The sequence below is a fragment of the Mustela lutreola genome, chromosome 6, assembly GCF_030435805.1.
Source record: "Mustela lutreola isolate mMusLut2 chromosome 6, mMusLut2.pri, whole genome shotgun sequence".
NCBI classification, from domain to species: domain Eukaryota; kingdom Metazoa; phylum Chordata; class Mammalia; order Carnivora; family Mustelidae; genus Mustela; species Mustela lutreola.
Window position 1 is genome coordinate 70993021 of NC_081295.1, and position 19979 is coordinate 71012999.

Sequence of the window (19979 nt, forward strand, 5' to 3'; positions counted from 1 at the left end):
TAAACATGGCAGACACGAGCTGACCGTGAGGGCAAATTCACTTAAGCTTTATTGTCTCTTCCCAGGTGCATCCCCAGTGCCCCCAGCACAGCCCTGCCCCTTGGTAAATACCCCTATTGTTGACTAACATAAGTCTGAGTCTACCGAATCCAAAATGGCATCCTTTGGTTATATTCCAAGCTGCAGACAGGTCCCAGTTGGCTTATACAATGTTTGCAGCCTTTTAAAAATGTGTCCACTTATTTACTCACTTATTTATTGTTGTTCTTTGCATCACCTGGGACACAGCTTGACAATTTTGAATCCTGCAGATTCTTTACATAGCGAGATAATGCCCAAATCTTTGACATTGCTCCTGCCCTCATTTGCCTGTTTGACAAGTTTTCTAAAAAAATCATACATATGTAAAAAAAAGTATCTGCAATTAAGATTTTATTTCATTCATGTCAGATATAACAAGTGCAACTTGAATGTACAAATTCTGAACAGAACATAAAAAGGAAAAAAAAAAAACCCCGACAACGAAAAACTTATTTAAGCAGATTCATGCAAAGAAATGAAAGGGACATTGCAGATGTCATGGCCCTTTTGAATTATGACAAATGCAAAGGACTGCTAGTAGACTCCCAATGGGGGACATCACAGGAAGTCCTACATCCGAGAAAATGAGGGCAACTAAGGAGAGAGGCGGAACTTGCCCCAGCATGCTACGAACTTACTTGCTACTTTTATAATAGCCCTCGAATAAATGGCCCATCCTAGGAGTAGACATTACATCCAAAGGCTGATAAAATAATTTAACTTTTGTGTTGGAAAGACATTCTTGGAAAAGAAACACTACTGCTAGCTGTTTCTAGGTAATCAAGGGCTTTCATTTAAAGTGCATCTGTACATTTATAAAACTTAGGTGAACCATTCTACAGAGAAAGGAACCTTTCCAAAATGGAGGTTCTTGAATAATTGCTTTGGGAAGTTGCCCCCTGGATCTGTGAGCCTTTAGAAGCTGTCAGTTCTTTATGACTGCTGTTGCTCCCTCCCACCCTACCTTTTCAGTAAAATCCATACACTCTCTCTTCAGCCAACCCGAAGAAAACTTTTGGGTCTGGAGGAAGATGACTTCTGAGACAGAACTCTATATGGAGTAGTGTTTCCATAGACAGAATGACCCCTTCAGCTCTGAAAAGCACCACAGTTACTTCATTGGCAATCAGAGAGAAGCTCGAAATCGTCTCACAAATAGTTCAAGATCCTTACAAACACCCCCACCCCCCAATATAACTGCATATTCCTTTGACACCACTGGACTCTTGTAAATACATAGGGCACCACCACGTATAAGATTGATGCCATTCAAATACATCACCTAATTTATTTATATATTTTATTTTTCAATTCCATTATTTATATACATGTTTTTGGTAATTATAGTAAAGATGCTGGTGAAAAGTAATTTGTTTAACATTTCATAATGCGTGCAAAAGTAAAAACACTGATTTAAAGTAATTTTTACCACCATCCAGCCCCAACAAATTATGACAAGCAGTTAGGCAATATCATGACTTGCAAAGTTATACTTAGCATAATGTTGCAATTCAAAATATGGCACAAGATGAACAATACAGGTAACAGTCCCACTGGCGAACCTCAGCCAGGTTTTGACTAATTTGGTTTCAGTTGAACTTGGATTATATAAAAATTTCTGAAAAAAAAACAGTGTGCATGAAAGAGAATTCAACAATGTTTACAAAATGCCAAAAGTTCTTACTCCGAACCCCCCTTTTACCATAAATAATTAATGAAGTCCCCTTCCCCCCACCCCCGAGCCTCAAAAAGATGTACAAAGATAAATTTAGCTCAGTGAACAGAACCAAAGGATGACGGCTGTTAGACAGTACTTGGTTAAAAGCCGAAGGACTTTCATAAGGATTCGTATATATTGTCTCTTGAGGAATATAAATAATCAGATAGCATCGCTCTTTTGAGTTTTGGAGACTTCTCGCGTAGGAGTTATAACTGTCCTTGTGCTTTGAATAAAACATGAGCTTTTAAAGCAGAAAGCTGATGGTATTCCAAATTCCCCATCTTCAAAGTTCATTGTGAGAGTTCTTTTCTGCAGCTTTGAACATCAGGATGGAATTGAAGATTTTGAGAGCAGGGCCCAACTTAATGCTCATAATTTTAACAATGTCTGTTTGGGTCATGAGCAGAAAGGCTTCTCCATCAATTTGCTACAATGGGAAGAAAAGACAAAAAAGATTATGACTCAGTCGGACGTGGTGGTGTGGCAAATAGGCGAAGCTGCATTATCAGCCGTCTTCTGCACAGCACCATGAGAACGGCACAAATAGGAGCTCATGTGTGCCGGCATTTACCAATTCATCAGGCTTTCTTATCGACAATAACCAAATGTGGACTGGAAGCAAAGTGAAAACGAAGTCATCTGAAAAATCGGCCTGTAGGAAAATGGGAGATGCCCGTATCTCCCCGTGATGACTCTGATTTAGGCAATGAGTCAAGCAGAATCTGGGAAACTCTGGGGTGCCTTAGATCCAGCTCCCATTACGGCAGATTTTCGGATGAGAGAGGAGAATAAGCACACAGGAAGCACACAGCTGCTTGTGGATAGAAACAAGGAATTTGGGCAAACGTGTTGGCTGCATGTTAACATTTTTTTAAAATCGCTTTCTGCATTAAAAAAAAAAACTGATAAATAAGATTCATTTTTAGAGTGGCCACAATTACTCTTCACAGACAGAAAAAGAGTAGTAACTGACAAAGGCAATCAGCAGTGTAGATGGAAACACAGGAGAGGAAGGTGACAAAGGTGGTGTGAAGAACTGCACACTAGGCTGACTGCATTACGCGGGTAACTGTGACCAACATCCTTCCTTGCTCTGAGTCTCTCTGAGAGTAAAACTCTCCGCTTCCACAGAATAGAAAACTTTGAGGTTTAAAGATACAGCTCTGAAGAAGATGTCTGTTTTAGTGGAAAGAACAAAGGAACAGTTTTTTTGTAAAATTTTCAGGTTTGGGGGACATTCCACCACCTTAAATAAATTGCTTTTTTTTCAGTTTTTCCATTTTACACGGAAAGTTAAAAAAAAAAAAAAAGTAAGACACACATTTGCTCTTTGCCTCAGAGTACGTCGGCAATTTTGACAGCAATGTACTGCTTTGAGGTGACTGCGTCTGTCCCAAGTTCATACATGGAAGTCCTAACTGCCAATAACCTGAGCACGTGACTTATTTGGAAACGGGGTTGCTGCGGATGTAGTTGGTTAGGATGAGATCATACTGGAGTATGGTGATCCAAGATGACTGATGTCCTGATAACAAGAGGAAATGTGGACACAGAGACAGACATGGGTAGAGGGAAGATGATGTGAAGACAAAGACAGAACATCTAGGAGCCAGGGAGTGGGGCCTGGAACAGAGCCTTTCCTCTGCCTTCAGAAGGAAGCTACCCTGCTAATATCTTTCTTGCCTTCTCAGACTTCCAGACTCCAGAACTGGGAGGACAATACATCTCTACTGTTTAAGTTACTGGTTTATGGTTCTTGGTCATGGCAGCCCTACCTAGCAAACCAATACCACTCCAAATTCTGTAAACAGTTTACCAAATAAAGGCTGATATAATTTAGTAGCTGTTTAAGATTTTCCTCTTTTCTCTAAAAATACAACAAGCCTAAAAACCCTTTTAACTGATAAGAACTAGGGCCATCTTATGCAACTTTGAGTATTATTTGGAAAAAGTTTCCTAATTTTCAGTAAGGAAACATCTTATTGTAATAAACTAGGAAGGAAAGACACTCCAAGGTAATTTTCCAAGTGAAGACAAATTCAGTGGCAGGTACGGGAAACGTTCCATTGTTTTGGGAGGAACATTTGCTCTGGTCTCGTTTGCTTGTGCTATGACAGTCCTCTGATCAATCAAGGCCAAGCAGAGAGTTAGATCTATTAACATTTCCCTCAACGGACAAGGCAGACCTTAGTAGGATATATGGTCCGAGAGAGGTCTTCTAAGTCATTAATGAAAATGTCAACTAACATCCCAGTTCCCAAGGAGCTCATTACAAAGGTGGAATTGTTTATTATGACCTTGGGCCCTACTGAGCCTCCTTCTGAGATTATATAAGAATTTAACATGACCAATGACTGATGAAAAGAAACAGTCTGAGAGAAAATGGCAAGGCTGGAATCTGAAAGCTGGGAGTGGGGTGAGAAGGTGAAGTTTCGGTAGATGGTTCTGAAGGGTCCACTGGGAAAAAAAAGTCATCCCGAGGCCAGTGCTGGCCTGTATATTTCACACATGCTGCTTCAAAGTGTGACCAGATCTACACACCTCCACTGGAAGGAAGTAAACTTAACTGGAGAAAATCCTTTCTAAAAACAGTGTTCACTGCTATATAATACTGGGCTTGTTTCTTGTTTGCTTTTGTAATGCGCACACACTGGTCTGACTCCAGAGGTGAAGTATGTGGCTCCAGGCCCAAAACTCCAGAGGAGGATTTGGAACTCGGGGTGTTCTGGCCTTCCATTTCATTACTATTACTTTGCACCCATGGTTCTTTGCCCAATGCTTTAACTCTGCAAATCACAGTGACAAGCTATTTGGATGTCTTCCTCAGAGGATCAAAGTATGAGTGTGTTCATGCAACAAAAACTTATTAAACATCTATTACATCCCAGACACTCTTCTTGGGGATGCACATACAGCAGAGAGTAAGAGATACCAGCAAAAACAAGCAAGGAAAGAAGCCAAAACTCCTTGTGAAGTTTACATTCTAGTAGTAGAAGACAGACTGTGAGCAGAAAATATAATAAGCAAATTAATTAGTAATGAATCGACAGTAATCCATTCTAAAAGGCGATTCATGCTGTGAAGAGGACAGCTTGGTGGGGAGATGACAGGGCAGCAGGACAGGAATGGATGACTGAGAAGGTGGCATCTGAGCCAAGGGAGTGTGTCACATGAACATCTGGAGGAAGAACAGTCCACACAGGGAAGAGCCAGAACATGCCTGGACGATTATGAGACTGGCAAGGAGGCCAGTGTGTGGGAACAGTGTAAGCCCGGGATGGAGGAGACAGAGGTCAGGAGGGTCTCACTTCGCTCCAGGTCATGGGGTGTCAGACCGCAGACCCTTGTGAGGATTTTTTGTTTTTATTCTGATTTACTACTGAAGGCTACGAATGGGAGAGGGACATGACTGTGTTCATTTTTAGCAGGGTCCCCTGGCTAGGCTGGGAACAGAGGAGCAGAGAGAGAAGGAGGGAGACTACTTAGGAGGTTACAGCATTAATCCAGGTGGGAGATGGGGGTGGCTCAGACCAGAGTGGTAGTGGTGAAGGCAAAGAAACCCAGAAAGTCAGAATCCCTACCTGTTCTTAAATTATACCTAGTCGGATTTTCAACAGATTGGATGTGGAGTGTATAGGAGAAAGTGAAGTCAAGCATGGTTCAAGTAACAGCACATCCTAGCCCTTGGCCTGTGCTTCTTAGAGATAGATGACTTACTAGACTTTAGATTTATGGTTTACTTCTAGGCCAAAAAACCAGCACCTGCTAACCTTGCGAGATACAGTTTTCACAAGAAATTATAGGATGAATGAAGAAGGGAAGAATGATTATGTGAGTAACACATGTGGACAGTGGACATTCAGTGTCTCACTCCTTACAAGGAGGACACTGAGGATACTGATGCCCGAGGAACATCTCCAGAGATATTATGCCATGAAGAGAAAATGTATTCAAAGGAGTATCGTATTTGAATATGCACTTGAATCTTAAACTAAGTAACAAAGCAAATCCACACAGATTGTCTGCATATAAACAGAGCCAAAACGAGGATTTACAAAATGGATGTGCTATAAATTTATTCTTAAAAATGTTTTATCATTTTCACAGGTAATAACTACATGACTGTTTTTTCAAAGAAAGAACCACCATTCCCTGCAGGTGTCTCAATCTGTTTGGGGACTGAAAATTAATAGGCTGTGGTCCATGAAGACACTTAGAATTTAGGAGTTAAGAAGCCCCCAAATTTGAATAACTGTCAATTACAGATCAACTAAAAAGAAGCAAAAAAGTTCTTGAAATAAGAACATAAATCAGAGAAAAAAGGATGTTGAAAATAAGATGCCTATATGTTTTAATGGGCACCTACCTAAAGCCTAACGATACCTCTTAGTGTAACGACACTGAAGCCCGGTGCGTGCATTCTTAGCTGTCCTGATACCTTTGCAAGGCTCTTAATCGAAAGTGTGCTATTCTTAGCTGCTGAGGCTAAACACAGAGGCCAACAAGGCATCTATACTTGTAACTGTGGACAGCAGATGTGGAGAAAGCCCTCTGAGATTACTTGGTCTTCTTTCCATCTTCCCGTAGCCAGGACGGACTGATGATTGACCGCTTTCTTTGGAGAAGCTGACTGGCAAGGGACTTATTTTTAAAGGTCTCAAGTGCGAAGAGTCTCCTGCCGTGCTCCAACAGAATGACTTCTAGGTAGAGCCGATTTCTTTTTTGTTCTAATGCTCAATATAGGTTGTAACACTATTAATCACCTCTTATACTGAAGTTTTGGGCAGGCACATGAAAACAACTAATATAATCCGCCAACTGCAGACCGTAATGAATATCAGTTGTTATAAACATTACTGAGATAGGTAGAAGATCTAAGGGGTTATTTTAGCAGTAACAGTAATGCTTATTATAACATTAAATGAATTTAATTTAGGTGTTGTTAAAATGATGTTTGAAAATAAAGGGAACTCATTTCACATTATTAAAAATAAAACGTTGCTTATTTCTCCCTACGTTATAAACTATACAAATGTATGCTATGAAGTTTTGTGTGTGTGTGTGTGTGTGTGTGTGTGTGTGTGTGTTTAAGTAGGCTCCATGGTGGGCCTGAACCCACGACCCCCAGATCAAGACCTGAGCTGAGATCAAGAGTTGGATACTCAACCGACTCAACTCTGAACCACCCAGGCACCACCCTGCCTTTTATAAAAAAAAATAATGACTCTAGTGCTGTTGCTACAGAGCATAATGCAATAGTACAAACATTTCTGCCATACCTAATCTCAGACAAAGACATTTTTTATACAAATGACTAATACTGCTTTTTAGACAACTCACACCAATTTGTCAATTTCGACACACTCCGTCTCATCCCTCTTCTGCCAATTCAGAATACCTCACCGTTCACTGCAGTTCAGTGTTCTGATCCCACCAAGTAACAGACTGCAACTCAGTGGAATACTTACTTCATCTTTGAACACCTTTCCATGTTCTTCACACCCAGGTAAGCTCTGTATGAATTCTGACACCTGTCAAATATGAGATAAAAATTCCAGTTTAAAAAGGAGGGCAGAATGTAAATGTTACGGGTTTAAAATATTTCACCTATGTTTTAGTTGTTTTTCTCAGAACAATTTCTCCTCTTTCAGAAAAAAAGACTAAACCCCACATGCATTCACTGTATTCACACCCCGCCCTGAAGAACACACGCTCTAATCGGTCCTTGGCAGACAAAGAAAAGAAAATACACCTCATCCGTGCTCCACTTGGAGACTTTACTGGCAGGGATTCCGGCTACGGTGGGAAGAAGTTTGCTCTGCTGCTCCCAGCGCAAGGGCAGACATGGGATCGGGGATTTGAAGGACAGAAAGACAGCCGATCGACGCTGAGCCTGCTGTACGCTAGGTTCTTCCCGGGCACCTGGTTGGTTGAAACAAATGGGAAATCACACTCTGAAAAAGCAACAACAACAACAACAAAAAGCCTCAAATGCCATGTGTCTCCCCCAAATAATGTTGGTGGGGGCTGGCTTAGGTTAAAGCATTGCTTCCTTTCAACATTATATTCATTGAATAATTACACTTTCCTTTTTCATTACTCCAGGTCACCATAAGAAACAACTTGTAAATTCAACTCACGTGTCTGCTGTGTTACCCATTATAGAAGATGGGTCACGTTCGCAACACAGCCTCTTTAATGTTTCATGGAAGATCCTAGCCTCTGAGCTTCACTGGCAAGGAAAATGACTCTCACCTCAGGAACTAGTTTTGTTTCCCTTTCAGCTGTGAATGTCCTAAAGGTAATAATGGTCAAGTTGTGTGCTGAAGTCCAGCCCCTGTGGTTACTGTGTACTACCATACCTCTTTCCTTTCATCTCATTCCTGCATTCTTTTTTCAATTTCTGTTTACCAATCACATTAGCCAACTTAATTTTTTTCGAGAGTGATATGAAATTATTGCAATAAAAATAAAACCACAGAAAGCAAATAAATGCTTTTGTCATTCTTATTTTGGTGGAGATAAAATTAAAGGTATAGAATATTCCATTTATCTTCTAAACCCAAGCCTATTTACTGCTGCTCTCCTAAAATCACCATTTTTTAGTAAATGATTTTATGTCACTGGGACTCCTAAATCTTGTCAGTAATTACCTCCTTAAGATCCTTTAGAACATAAATCTTTTCTGAAAACTACTTACTCAAAGCCCATCAGAAGAAAGGCACCTCCCCTAACATTGACTCTCCTCCACCCCTACACCAGCCCACAGTTAATAATTCAGATACTTTAATTCCACTATCTTTGCCAAATGGTTACCTAGTTTAGGCTTTTGTAGCTCTGGGAAAATTTTAAACTATTTTGTATCACCAAGAATATTTTAAGGTTTATTTTTTGAAGAGTAAGATTTACAGAAATGTAGATAAATCATACTGTATCGCTCAAAGAATTTTCACGAAGTGACCACACCCAAGTGCCCAACACGAGGGTCAAAAAACAACATGGCAGCATGCTGAGAGCCTCCCTATGCCCCCTTCTAATCACACCCCAGCCAGCAAGGGTGACCCCTTTCCTGACTTCCAACACCAAGGCTCTTTACCCTGCCTCTGAATTACATTCAGATGAAAACCTTAGTGTTTCGCTTCTTTCTCTCAACAGCATGTCTGGGAGACTCATCCACATTGCTTGCTTTCTGTGGTTGTAGTTTGCCTGCTCTTTGCTGTATAGTTTTTCATTGTTACGAATATTCCACAATGAATTTGGAATTAATGGACAGTGGAGTTGTTCTTAATCTCTGCCTATTATCAACAGTGCTGCTATGAGGATTCTTGTCCATGTCTTTTCATGAACATATGTATATGTTTCTCTTATATAAACATATATATAATGCATATATATAAATATATATGTATAATATATATATATATATATATATATATATAAGTGAAACTTTGAGCTTACAGAGTTTGCGTACATTCAACGTTAGCAAATTCTGCCAGTTTTCCAAAGTACTTGCACGATATGTATCTACTAATAGCGTAAGAATGTTACAAATCTTTTATGGCCTCAAGAACATGTGGACAAGGACACCGTCCACCTTCTTCATTTTGACCATCTTGGTGAATTCGCTGTGGTATCATATTGTGGTGATAATTGCATTTACCTGACGACTAATGAAGTTGACAATCTTTTCCTAAGTTTATTGGCCAAATGGGGAACCTCCTTTGTGAAGCTGTTTTATGCCCATTTTTTCCATTGGGTCATGTTGCCTTTTTTCTTTTTACTGATTTGTAGAAGTTATCTATGCATACTCTGGATAGAAATCCTTTGCTGGAAATATTAACATCTTCCACTCTTGCCTTCCTTTTTTACTCTCTTAATACAGTCTTATACATCTACTGAAGAACTCTGTGTTTTCTTCAAGGTCCTGAAGTTAGTCTCCTCTGTTTCCCATTGAGTACTTCATGTTTTATCTCACAATCTATCTGAACTTTATTTTTGTATGGGGTGAGATAAGGCTTGCCATTCCTAATGGGTTTTTTCCACATGGAGTTCTAATTCCCCCAACACGATTTACTGAAAAGACCATCCTTTCCACAGTGTACTGCATACAGTGCTGCTCTAACATAAACGTGTGTGTCCAGATGCTCCACTCTGTTGCACCAGTCTCTCTACGCTGACCTTCAAGGTTTTATTTACCACCACTTTAAAAGTGTCCTGATGTCTGTGATCTAGTTCTTCTTCAATATCCTTATCTCTTTGCATCTCCACATAAAATTTAGAACCAGCTTGCAAAAAAAAAAAAAAAAAAATGCTAGGATTTAGATGTAGATTACTACTGAATATAGACTGATTTGATCCCGAGAAATGACACCTTCACAATATTCAGTCCCTCAATCCAAGAACAAGGTATATTGCTCCATTTCTTTGGGACTTCTTTACTAGTTCTCTTTGACCTTTTGTCATTTTCATTACAGGTCTTGCATATCTTTTGTTAAATGTATTCCTCTGTACCTGAAGTTTTCTGTTGTATTATTAAGTAGCACAGCTTCTTAAAAATTTATTTCCTATTGTTCTACTGTTGTTCTTTAATAACTTTTATCTTAAACTAGCCTAATCTGAATTTTGAAATGTTCTGAATATTAGAAAGTAACTTAAAAGTAATTATTAGGGGGAAAAAATATTTCTTATTAGAGTTAACACACTCTGTTCCCAGTTCCACCTGAGTGAACTCATACAGAAAAATTTATCTGTCCCACATGAAACATTTCAATTCTTCAAATACTTTTTAAAAAATCCATCATGGTGGGCACCTGGGTGGCTCAGTTGTTGGGTGTCTGCCTTCGGCTTGGGTCATGGTCCTGGGATCATGGGTCATGGGTCCTGGGATCAAGCCCTGCATTGGGCTCCCCGCTCAGCGAGAGGCCTGCATCTCCCTCTCTCATTCCCCCTCCTTGTCTTCCCTCCCTTGCTGTCTCTCTCTCTCTCTCTGTCAAATAAATAAATAAATAAAATCTTTAAAAAAAAAATCCATCATGGTACCTCTTGCCCCATTTCTTTTAATCAATCTCATATAACTGATTATGAGGTTTTGGGCTCTTATCCTGTTCTACTGAATAGGTTATGAGCCAAACATATAAGACTGTAACATTTTTTTATTCTTTTATTCTTTTTAAATTTCTCACAGAGCTCAAGATGTTTTTGTTTAGCATAAACATGGGGTATTTAAAAACATTTCTTAATTTCAGACACTACCAAGAGTTTAGCAATTATTTGAAATATGGTATTTGTAAAATCTTTCACATGGCAGGCTAGTATGAAATGGTGAGATTTCCAGTTCCACAGGAGAGTGACACTACAGAGCCCACTTTATGGTTTGTCTGTCCTCCGATTGCTTACCACCTAAGTGTCAGTCTTTTCCAAAGTGGTACATTTATGATACAAATGTCTCTATTCTATTAACACCTGCCACTCTTCCCTCCTTCACTATAGTTCCATTCTATTTCCCCCTAAAGCTATCGTATTAAGTTCATTTCCAATGTTGCTAACATCATTACTCTTTAGAAAAAAAAAAATGAGGGGAGCCTGGGCAGCTCAGTGGGTTAAACCTCTGCCTTCGGCTCAGGTCATGATCCCAGGGTCCTGGGATCGAGCCCCGCACCGGGCTCTCTGCTCAGCAGGGAGCCTGCTTCCCCTCTCTCTTTGCCTGCCTCTCTGCCTACTTGTGATCTCTGTTTGTCAACTAAATAAATAAAATCTTTAAAAAATAAAATAAAATAATAAAATAAAATAAAAACAACCGAGCCATAGAAGAAATGACTAAAACCCCTAAAGATCCCAAATCTCTGATGGCTTCACAGGTCTTTGAAGCTGACACTATAGAGGCCTAAGACAGACATATCATTCAAAAACTAATAAAAACTTCGCATCTTTCACTTCAGACTTTCCTTGCTTTTGCTGATTCTTCCATGCTGCATGATGTCCTGAGGCCCAGTGGTGTTTTCTGATGAATGGGGCAAAAGTAGAATTTCCCAGCCACAGAACATCCCATCTCTTCAGAAAATAATAGTGTTAGCTATGATCCCCACCCAAAAAACCAGAGAAAACTTCAGTTAGGTGAATGTGTATCGGAGCTCTTGAGTTGCACAAAAATGTGACTCTAGGTTTTTATTTTTAACATGTGATCAGACTAAAATAAATGCAAAAGGCTTCGGCTCAAGCAGCCGGCTCAGTGCCACTAGTAAGGAAGAGTAGGTCTGAATGTACACAATGTGCTTCACAAAACAAAGCCTTTGTTCTCGAAGACATTTCTGCCACCATCACAAACTATTTGCCATCTCTTCTCAAACTATTTATCTGCCTGGTAAATTACACTTTTACAGGAGTTTTCTGTATGTTTTAAAGTTCCCAGAAATGAACATTTACCCGTTTCCCCTCCCCTTTGGCTTCTGGTTTTGTGCTCCCACAGTTCTTCGCTGCTGCTCAGTTTTGTACCGTTGGGCACAGCCCGGGGAGGATTTCTAAGCCCAGTTCTCACTCATCCTTGCAGAAGTGAAATATTATTAGGAAACTTTATACTTTGTCTGGAAATTGTCTGACTTTTACTATTTCGGGACTATCACGGATGGGTATTTCTGGGCTTCCTTAATATCGGAAGCAAGAAAATGTTAGGTGGCAGTAGTGTTAAGATAAGTAACTTGGTGGAAATATGTATGGTTTTCTTGCTACTGCATCTGTTAGGCAGCTACTGCATGACTGCTGGGCAATTATCGAGAGAGGGATAGTTTTCCTAGGTTGATACCTAGAGAATGAATAATAGAGGTCTGCCTCCTATTTATGATTATGATTTACCATATGGAAATTGCTCAGCATGGACATTGTATCGGGAACTGTGAATGACTTCTCAAGACAGCATATTCTTGCAGACTTTCTTGAAATGAAGTGCAATCCATAATAATGTAGTTATCCAAAACAGAAACCTGCCACTACAAATTTGCCCACTATGTCTGTCAATCTGGTTGAGAGCATAGGTATTAAAATCCCTGATTTGGCTTAAGGTAGGAAAATGTGAAGTCACAGATTAACCCCCGGAAGAAGTCATTTCTGATAAAGCTGATTGTAAAAGAAATATCCTCTGATGTCAAGACAATAAATGTTCAGTATAGGGAACATCATGTAAACCAACTATGAAGTCTCCTAGTAGAAAGTGATGTCCTCACCTCCGTGGAGCATGAGAACCTGCTTCCCACAGGACCATTCCATTAAGACCCAGTGCAACCACTGTATGGTAGGCTGACCAAACAGGGCAAGTCCTAGAGAAAAGGAGAAGCCCTCCCTCTCTGTTGCGTTTGGACTCGGATCCCACTCTGAGCGGGTTTCCTATTTCCAAGTCTGGAATACTACATCAAAAAGCTGATAGCATTACGTTACCACTGACCTCTTGCCTGACTCATTTCTAGAAGCCCTTTAAGTCAGAGACAGAAGTGAGACCAAAAGCTCCAACTGTCTTGCTTCATTTTAGTTTCAAAACAGTGCTAGGAGGTAACTATCCCTAAGGTGAGGAAACAGAAGCCTGACACCCAAAGCCACTCTGTGAAGAGGGACAGCATCAGACAGTGACCCTGGATCTTTTGCCTCCTAATACAGAGGAGAGGGTCATGGTCAAGAGGGTGAGCTTAAAAGTCTGATACATGTGGACTCCAATTCATGCTCTACCACTGACTAGTTCTATAATTTCGGTGAAGTCAAAGTTACAAGACTGTTGTAAGGATCACATGATATTTTTAAAATGCTTATCCCAGTGTCTGACGTACAGGAACGACTCAGCAAACGGGAGAAATTATCTCTATTTTGAAAGAAAGGCAAATTACTGAGACTGTATGGGATATAAAAAGCAAAAATGAAAAGGAGTCAATACCCTTTGAGGCTAATATTCCATGAGTCTATAAAATAGGCTCCTAATGGGAAAAGAATAAGGCCAGAAGAAAAGGAATACATCTGTCAAAAAAAAAAAAAAAATTTAAATGGAGTTACTAACTGGTGACTAAATATAAAAAGATGAACAATAAGAGTGATTGGGTAAGATAAATGGATCACAGCATCAAGGAATGGAGATGAGATTAGCTCCAGAACACTTAACTCAGGCTGAAAGATATTTGAAGATCATTTCAAGGTTAACAACCAAAAAAAAAAAAAAAAAAAAAAAACCAAAAACCAACTGCTAGGGAGGCAAAAAGCAAGCCTGACTCTTCAAGTGAGAATTTAGCACATTATGAAATAGAATTCAATTCTTTTTGCATATCAGCCACCCATGAGAAAGAAGGCTTGCAGGAAAGAAAACAGAACTATACCTTTCCCAGGAGTACAAGAGTTTAAACTTGAAGGCCAGGTCATAGAATCCTTTATTAATGGGCTTTCCTACAATGATAGGAATGAGTTATTTCTTTTCTTTTAAGGTAAAAAAGACAGAAGTCCAAAAACAAGGGGGGAGGCAAGGAAGAAAGGAGAAAAAGTGATAAATTATATTCAGTTAAACTTCCCAAAGGTCAAATTCAGTTGTATGGTAAGAATCATAAAAAGAGAGGGCTCAGAATTACCTATATTGCATGGAATTAACTTGAACTAACTAAAGAAACAGAGGAGGGAGAGGTTTTTTTTTTTTTTCAGGAGAAAGTTTTTTTTTAAAGATTATTTATTTATTTATTTGAGAGAGAGCATGAACGAGGAGAAGGTCAGAGGGAGAAGCAGACTCCCCATGGAGCTGGGAGCCCGATGTGGGACTCGATCCCGGGACTCCAGGATCATGACATGGGCTGAAGGCAGTTGTCCAACCAACTGGGCCACCCAGGCGTCCCCAGGAGAAAGTTTTATTTTGTTTTTTTTTTTTTAAATATCAATTTGCTCCATGACTCCAAGCAAAATAGTTCTCATGGGCCTGCTGAGTCTTAAATCCTACTGGCCTTTTAAAGAATCTTAGGGTGGCTTCTTTCAAGTCTCCTCTACCCTAAATAATACACAAACTGCACGGGGCTTCCTCTCCCCCTTTGCACCACCACGCAGCGCACTACTTTTGGGAAGGGCTCCTTCCACCACTGGAAGGACAGAATTAGGAATGATCCCTGGTGAACCTTTACTAGGCTCAAGAATGTGGACCCAGAGTGCAGTATTATCTACCTGACCTCCAGGCTCAGGTTTGCAAGAGGAATTCTTCCAGCACCCAAATGGGACCACTGAGGGGTAAGTGTTCTTCACAAAAGACCTAGAAAAATTCTCTGGACTCAAAAATGTTAAAATAGAAAACAATCACCACGGGGCCTCTGACAAAAAGTTCTATAAAACCTCCGAAGAGGAGCACTGATTTATGGACAGAAGAATTTTGTGATTTTAGTGAGGTCCAAGGGGATAGAACCTCGACAAAACAAAAGCAGGCTGTGAAAAAGAACAAGCCAATGCAGGGAACTGAAGGGAAATAAAAACCACTGCTGTTAAAATTCGTGTTAAAGGTGGTAAGTAGTAGACTTGGCAGAGCAAGAAGCTATGTAAGATATTCCAACTTGCTAAAGATGCTTAGAACATCAAATATATATAGAAGTTGTGAAGATACTAAAATACTGGGGTACCTAGGTGGCTCAGTTGGTTAAGTGTCTGACTCTTGATTTTGGCTCAGGTCATTATCTCAGGGTCCTATGATGGAGCCCACACTGGGCCCTGTGCTGGGTGTAGAGCCTGCTTAAAGATTCTACCCCCCTCTCGCCGATTCCCCCTCACCATGCTTGTCCTTCCTATCAAAACAAAAGCCAAAACAAAAAACAAAAAAAAAACCCTAAAATACTTCTCTATTGGTTGGTACAAAGCTCCCCCTCCCCCATTCCAATCCCACCCTCCCCCAAGGCAGCCAAGCTCTTAACTGGACTTCATAAGATCCAGCAACTAAGGGTAACTCTTGCTATAGTGGAGAACATCCAAAACTCTCCTCCAGTACTAATACCACTGTTAATTTTAACTATCTTATGCAAAGTTGAATGCCAAACCAACTGTTAAATACTTTGAATATAAATATAATCCCCTGGGTCTAACTCAAGAATAATAGGTATTACCAGTCAACAGAGAGAATAGAGCACAAGTCATAACCAAAATTACAACCGAAAGAAGTTTCCTGGGTTTAAAGACCAGCTGGCAATCATAGCATGATTTTACTACAGATGAAATTAGTTTTGTGAAAGCTTTATAGAAAATGTTTCAAAACTCTGATAACGAAGGAAAGTTATCAAATTCATTTTAAGAGGCTAAAAATGGATGAGATACTAATTGTCAAATCTCACTTAGGAACGTATGTGCAAAAATTCTCAAAGCAACTTATTTTATGAGGCTCTCTCCCTTTCACTAACAAAAAATAAGACAGTATTTTTAATATGCATATTGAACTACAGGTTTTGTAGGTGAGAATAATAATTAAGAGTTATATATGAATCCTAGTAATGTTTCCAGAGAGAATAAAACAGAAAAACTGAGGTAATTCAAATCAAGAAAAACAGGACAAAAATACATAAAGTTTGAAAAGACAAAGAGAGAACACCATGCATATTGTATGTTAATCAAGCCAAATTCGCTATTAAGAGAATAGTAATTTTCCAGATGATTTCCAGAAAAAAAATAATCAAAATCAGCTCAGCAAATCCAATAAAAGTTAAATGGATCAAAGTTAGGAACAGACTGAAAAGTTTACCAAAGTATTACTCCCTCAAAAAGTTCAGAGTCTAGAAGATTCTATTCTGCTTCTATCTGGATTTCCAATGATGACAGAATTCCATGCAATAAACACATCTTCCACAATACTACTACTCTACTACTACCACCAGCTAATACTTTAGCCACTGGGGCATTTAATCCTCACGATAAGCTAATGACATGGCTATGTTAGGACTACATTAATCTTACACAGGAGGAAACTGAAGCCCAGAGCGAGGTGTACCACTGAGAGGAATGAAGGCTGTGATCTTAACCGCCATTCAAAAAGAGAGACCCTCTTCAGAGAGACCTTCATCTGAGAGTCCAATGTACCTTGATGACAAAAATCCTCATAAATGTTTTTCTTCCTTTCTAAATGGCCAGAAACATTTAAAATAATCAAACACTTGCCCAGCACTTACTATGTGCCAGGCACTGTTTGAAACAACTGACAGAAGCACTTAATCGTCATGACAACCTGAGGAGGGAGTTACCATCATTAGGCTTCTGGGTAGATAAGGAACCAGAAGCAGGGAGAGGTGCTCAGTGACATGTCCAAAATCACACAGTGAGCAGGTGGCAGAGCAGAGATTCAAACCCTGGCCATCTGTAGGGTTTGTATGTGGTGTTAAATTAAACACAACAGAACATGCTGAAGACAGCAGTGAATGTAACCTTTAAAATAATTACAGGTTACTACTTTCTAAAAATCAGATATGGAAATCAAGCCATCCCTTATGGAACAGGTCACTGCAGACAAACAGTCCTTAGGTGCCGTTCTCAAATCTCATATGATAATCTAAAGCAAAAAATTCATATGAAAAAGCAAAGCCTCCAGGGAGATCATTAAAATCCCAATCAGGCTTACATTTTCTCATAAAAAAAATAATATGTGTAAGTCATAAATACAATCCATACCAACCGTCAGTACCACTTCATTACTTAGTTAAGCCACTGTAATGTGTTTTTAGCAAAGATGGAAGACAAATCACTTTCTCCGATACAACTTAAAACATTTGTTCAAATGATTTTCTTTTCGTTCTGTGGTGTTAGACTAAGACCATATTAATTCTCTTTGGATTTCAATACACATTCTGAGGTGAGTTTTAAACATATGAAGGAAATGACATCAACAATACCATAGAAAATACATCACAAGAACCAAATAGAATGCTGCCCAAATTTTATATATAATATTGCACAGATATGTCAAAGAGACTATATATATAGGTCACAAATGAATCCATATCACTATGAATTACATACTATAGTTGACCTTGAACAATGCAAGGGTTAGAGGCACCAAACTCTGTACAGTCAAAAGTCTGTGTAGAACTTTTTTTTTAATCTGTATAACTTTTGATTCCCCCAAATATAACTACTATTAGCCCATTGTTGACCAGAAGCCTCAGCGATAACCTTATTATACTTATTATAGGTTATACTATTACCTACACTTATATGTATCCAATACTGTATTCTTATAATACAGTGAGTTAGAGAAAAGAAAACACTATTAAGGAAATCATAAAGAAGAGAAAATACACTTATAGGACTGTACTGTATTTACTGGGGGAAAAAAAAAAAGGCCATGTGTGAGTGGACCTACACAGTTCAAACCCACGTTGCACAAGGTCAACTATACCTTTATCCTGAACAATAAAGTTTTAGAGCCTGTTATAACTGAATAAACCAACTAAATAAAGTTTATCTTTAATACAGAAGTGGCTACTATACTCTAGTCAAGTCTGATAGTTGAGTATTAGTAGTAATACCCATCAATACAATGAGATAATTATGGCTACCTCTGGCTTCCTGCGACGTCCTCATTTCACTGTCTGTCCGCTCTTCAAAGTCCTCCTTGACATCATCAGCATGCTGGTCTCTGAGAAAAACAGGTGTATCAATATTTTGTAATAGATGCACTTTAAAGAATAGTTCAGCATTGCATCTCAGCAACTGTGACAGGTAAGTAAGTGATAAATCACTGAATTCTACTCCTGAAACTAATATTACACTATATGTTAACTACTTAAAATTTAAATAAAAACTTGAAACTTTAAAAGATCAACAAAACAAAACAACAAAAAAAACACATGAACCACTTAAAACCACTAAAATGTTTGAAAGGATTTTCAGTTCTACGAAGAAGCAATTCCTACTAAAACATCTATAAACATCCATTTTCTTCATTACCAATTTTGATTTACAGTTCAGAAATATTTTTAAAGCTAAGAATGCTATTAAGGTGAACTTTTCTGTCAAATTCTGCTATCGAATAACTCAACTTCACACTGGGACATGTATTCATGAAGAATTTTACTTTACTGTACAGTAAAGCTACAATGTAAGGAAAGAAAACATTTTGAAAGTCCAGACCATTTAATCAAGTAGCATTTATACTACACTCAGCTCTGGGATTTGCGCTTGAGCCTGAGATTGGCCCAGGAGAATCAAACTCAATTCTAGGAAGCTTTTCCTGGCTTAGGTCAAATGTGTAGGCTGAACTGATTCCAACTCTTTTTGACTAGGAATGACCCGATGCTAATCTAAGCATGCCGAAATGCTCCAAAATGCAATGGAATCATTACAATCTTAATTCACAGCTTTACCCTTAAGTCAGGGACAAAAAAGGCATTAAAGGGAACCAAGCACAGACTACTTCTATTTTCTTTAAAGCTGAATTTCAAGTATTTAAAATTTTTCAACCTAATTTTTCCACTCCCAGAGTTTAAAATACACCCCAATCTCCAATTTCCTGGTATTGTCGAGGTTATGATCCCTGGTTTACACACTTCAATGCCTTATAATACTCTGCATTTATGATGTCCTACTGTTTCTCATGTATTGTCACTTTTATGAGTTTCTGAAAGATCCAGATCATACTTCTACTGTAAAGTTTTAAGAAAAAAGGTAACACATTTGAAACCAAGTATCCCAAGAAAATATAAAGAAGATGTGTGATCTTAATTACAAAGGCACTAATTTATTCTCCACTTGAATGATGATAATTTAACACAACAATTCAAACATAGTAAGTATGCCATAAATACATGTTCACTATTTCTTAGAAAGATCATTTCCATGGACACATGTGAAATTTCATTGAGATCTGTGCTCCCTGGCTAATAAGTTCATGCTAAAAACAACTTAGCACAAATGCTGAAGAAAACTTGCTTATTTGAGAATGGGGACAAACCACTGTTAATACAAAATATAAACAGATCTCCTTCTAAGTGCAATCAATTAAATGATTATGGAGAGATAATCATTTCTCCATAAAATGTGGAGATGGAAATATGGGGAAAAATAAGAAAATCACTGATAACTGGAGAAGGACATTAACTGATGACATTAATTGAAAACTGTCTTCTCTGTAAAAACTGTGCTGGAGCTACATGTGGTAATTACAACATGCTAAAATCAGCTACCTATGTTAAAATCAGCTTCTATG

General features: G+C 38.8%; 1 protein-coding gene across 8 annotated transcripts in view; it reads right to left on the reverse strand.

The window, feature by feature from the left end:
- Positions 1–415: 415 nt before the first annotated feature.
- The window catches only part of L3MBTL3 (L3MBTL histone methyl-lysine binding protein 3), a 111286-nt gene continuing 91722 nt past the window's right edge, over positions 416–19979 (reverse strand). For all 8 annotated transcript variants that reach the window (XM_059177582.1, XM_059177575.1, XM_059177577.1 and 5 more), the window contains 4 exons: positions 18331–18410; positions 7554–7723; positions 7270–7332; positions 416–2228 (listed from right to left, as the gene is read on the reverse strand). In XM_059177582.1, coding sequence (XP_059033565.1) covers positions 2085–2228; positions 7270–7332; positions 7554–7723; positions 18331–18410 — 457 coding nt within the window. In that variant the 3' untranslated portion in view covers positions 416–2084. The remainder of the gene's footprint in view (positions 2229–7269; positions 7333–7553; positions 7724–18330; positions 18411–19979) is intronic.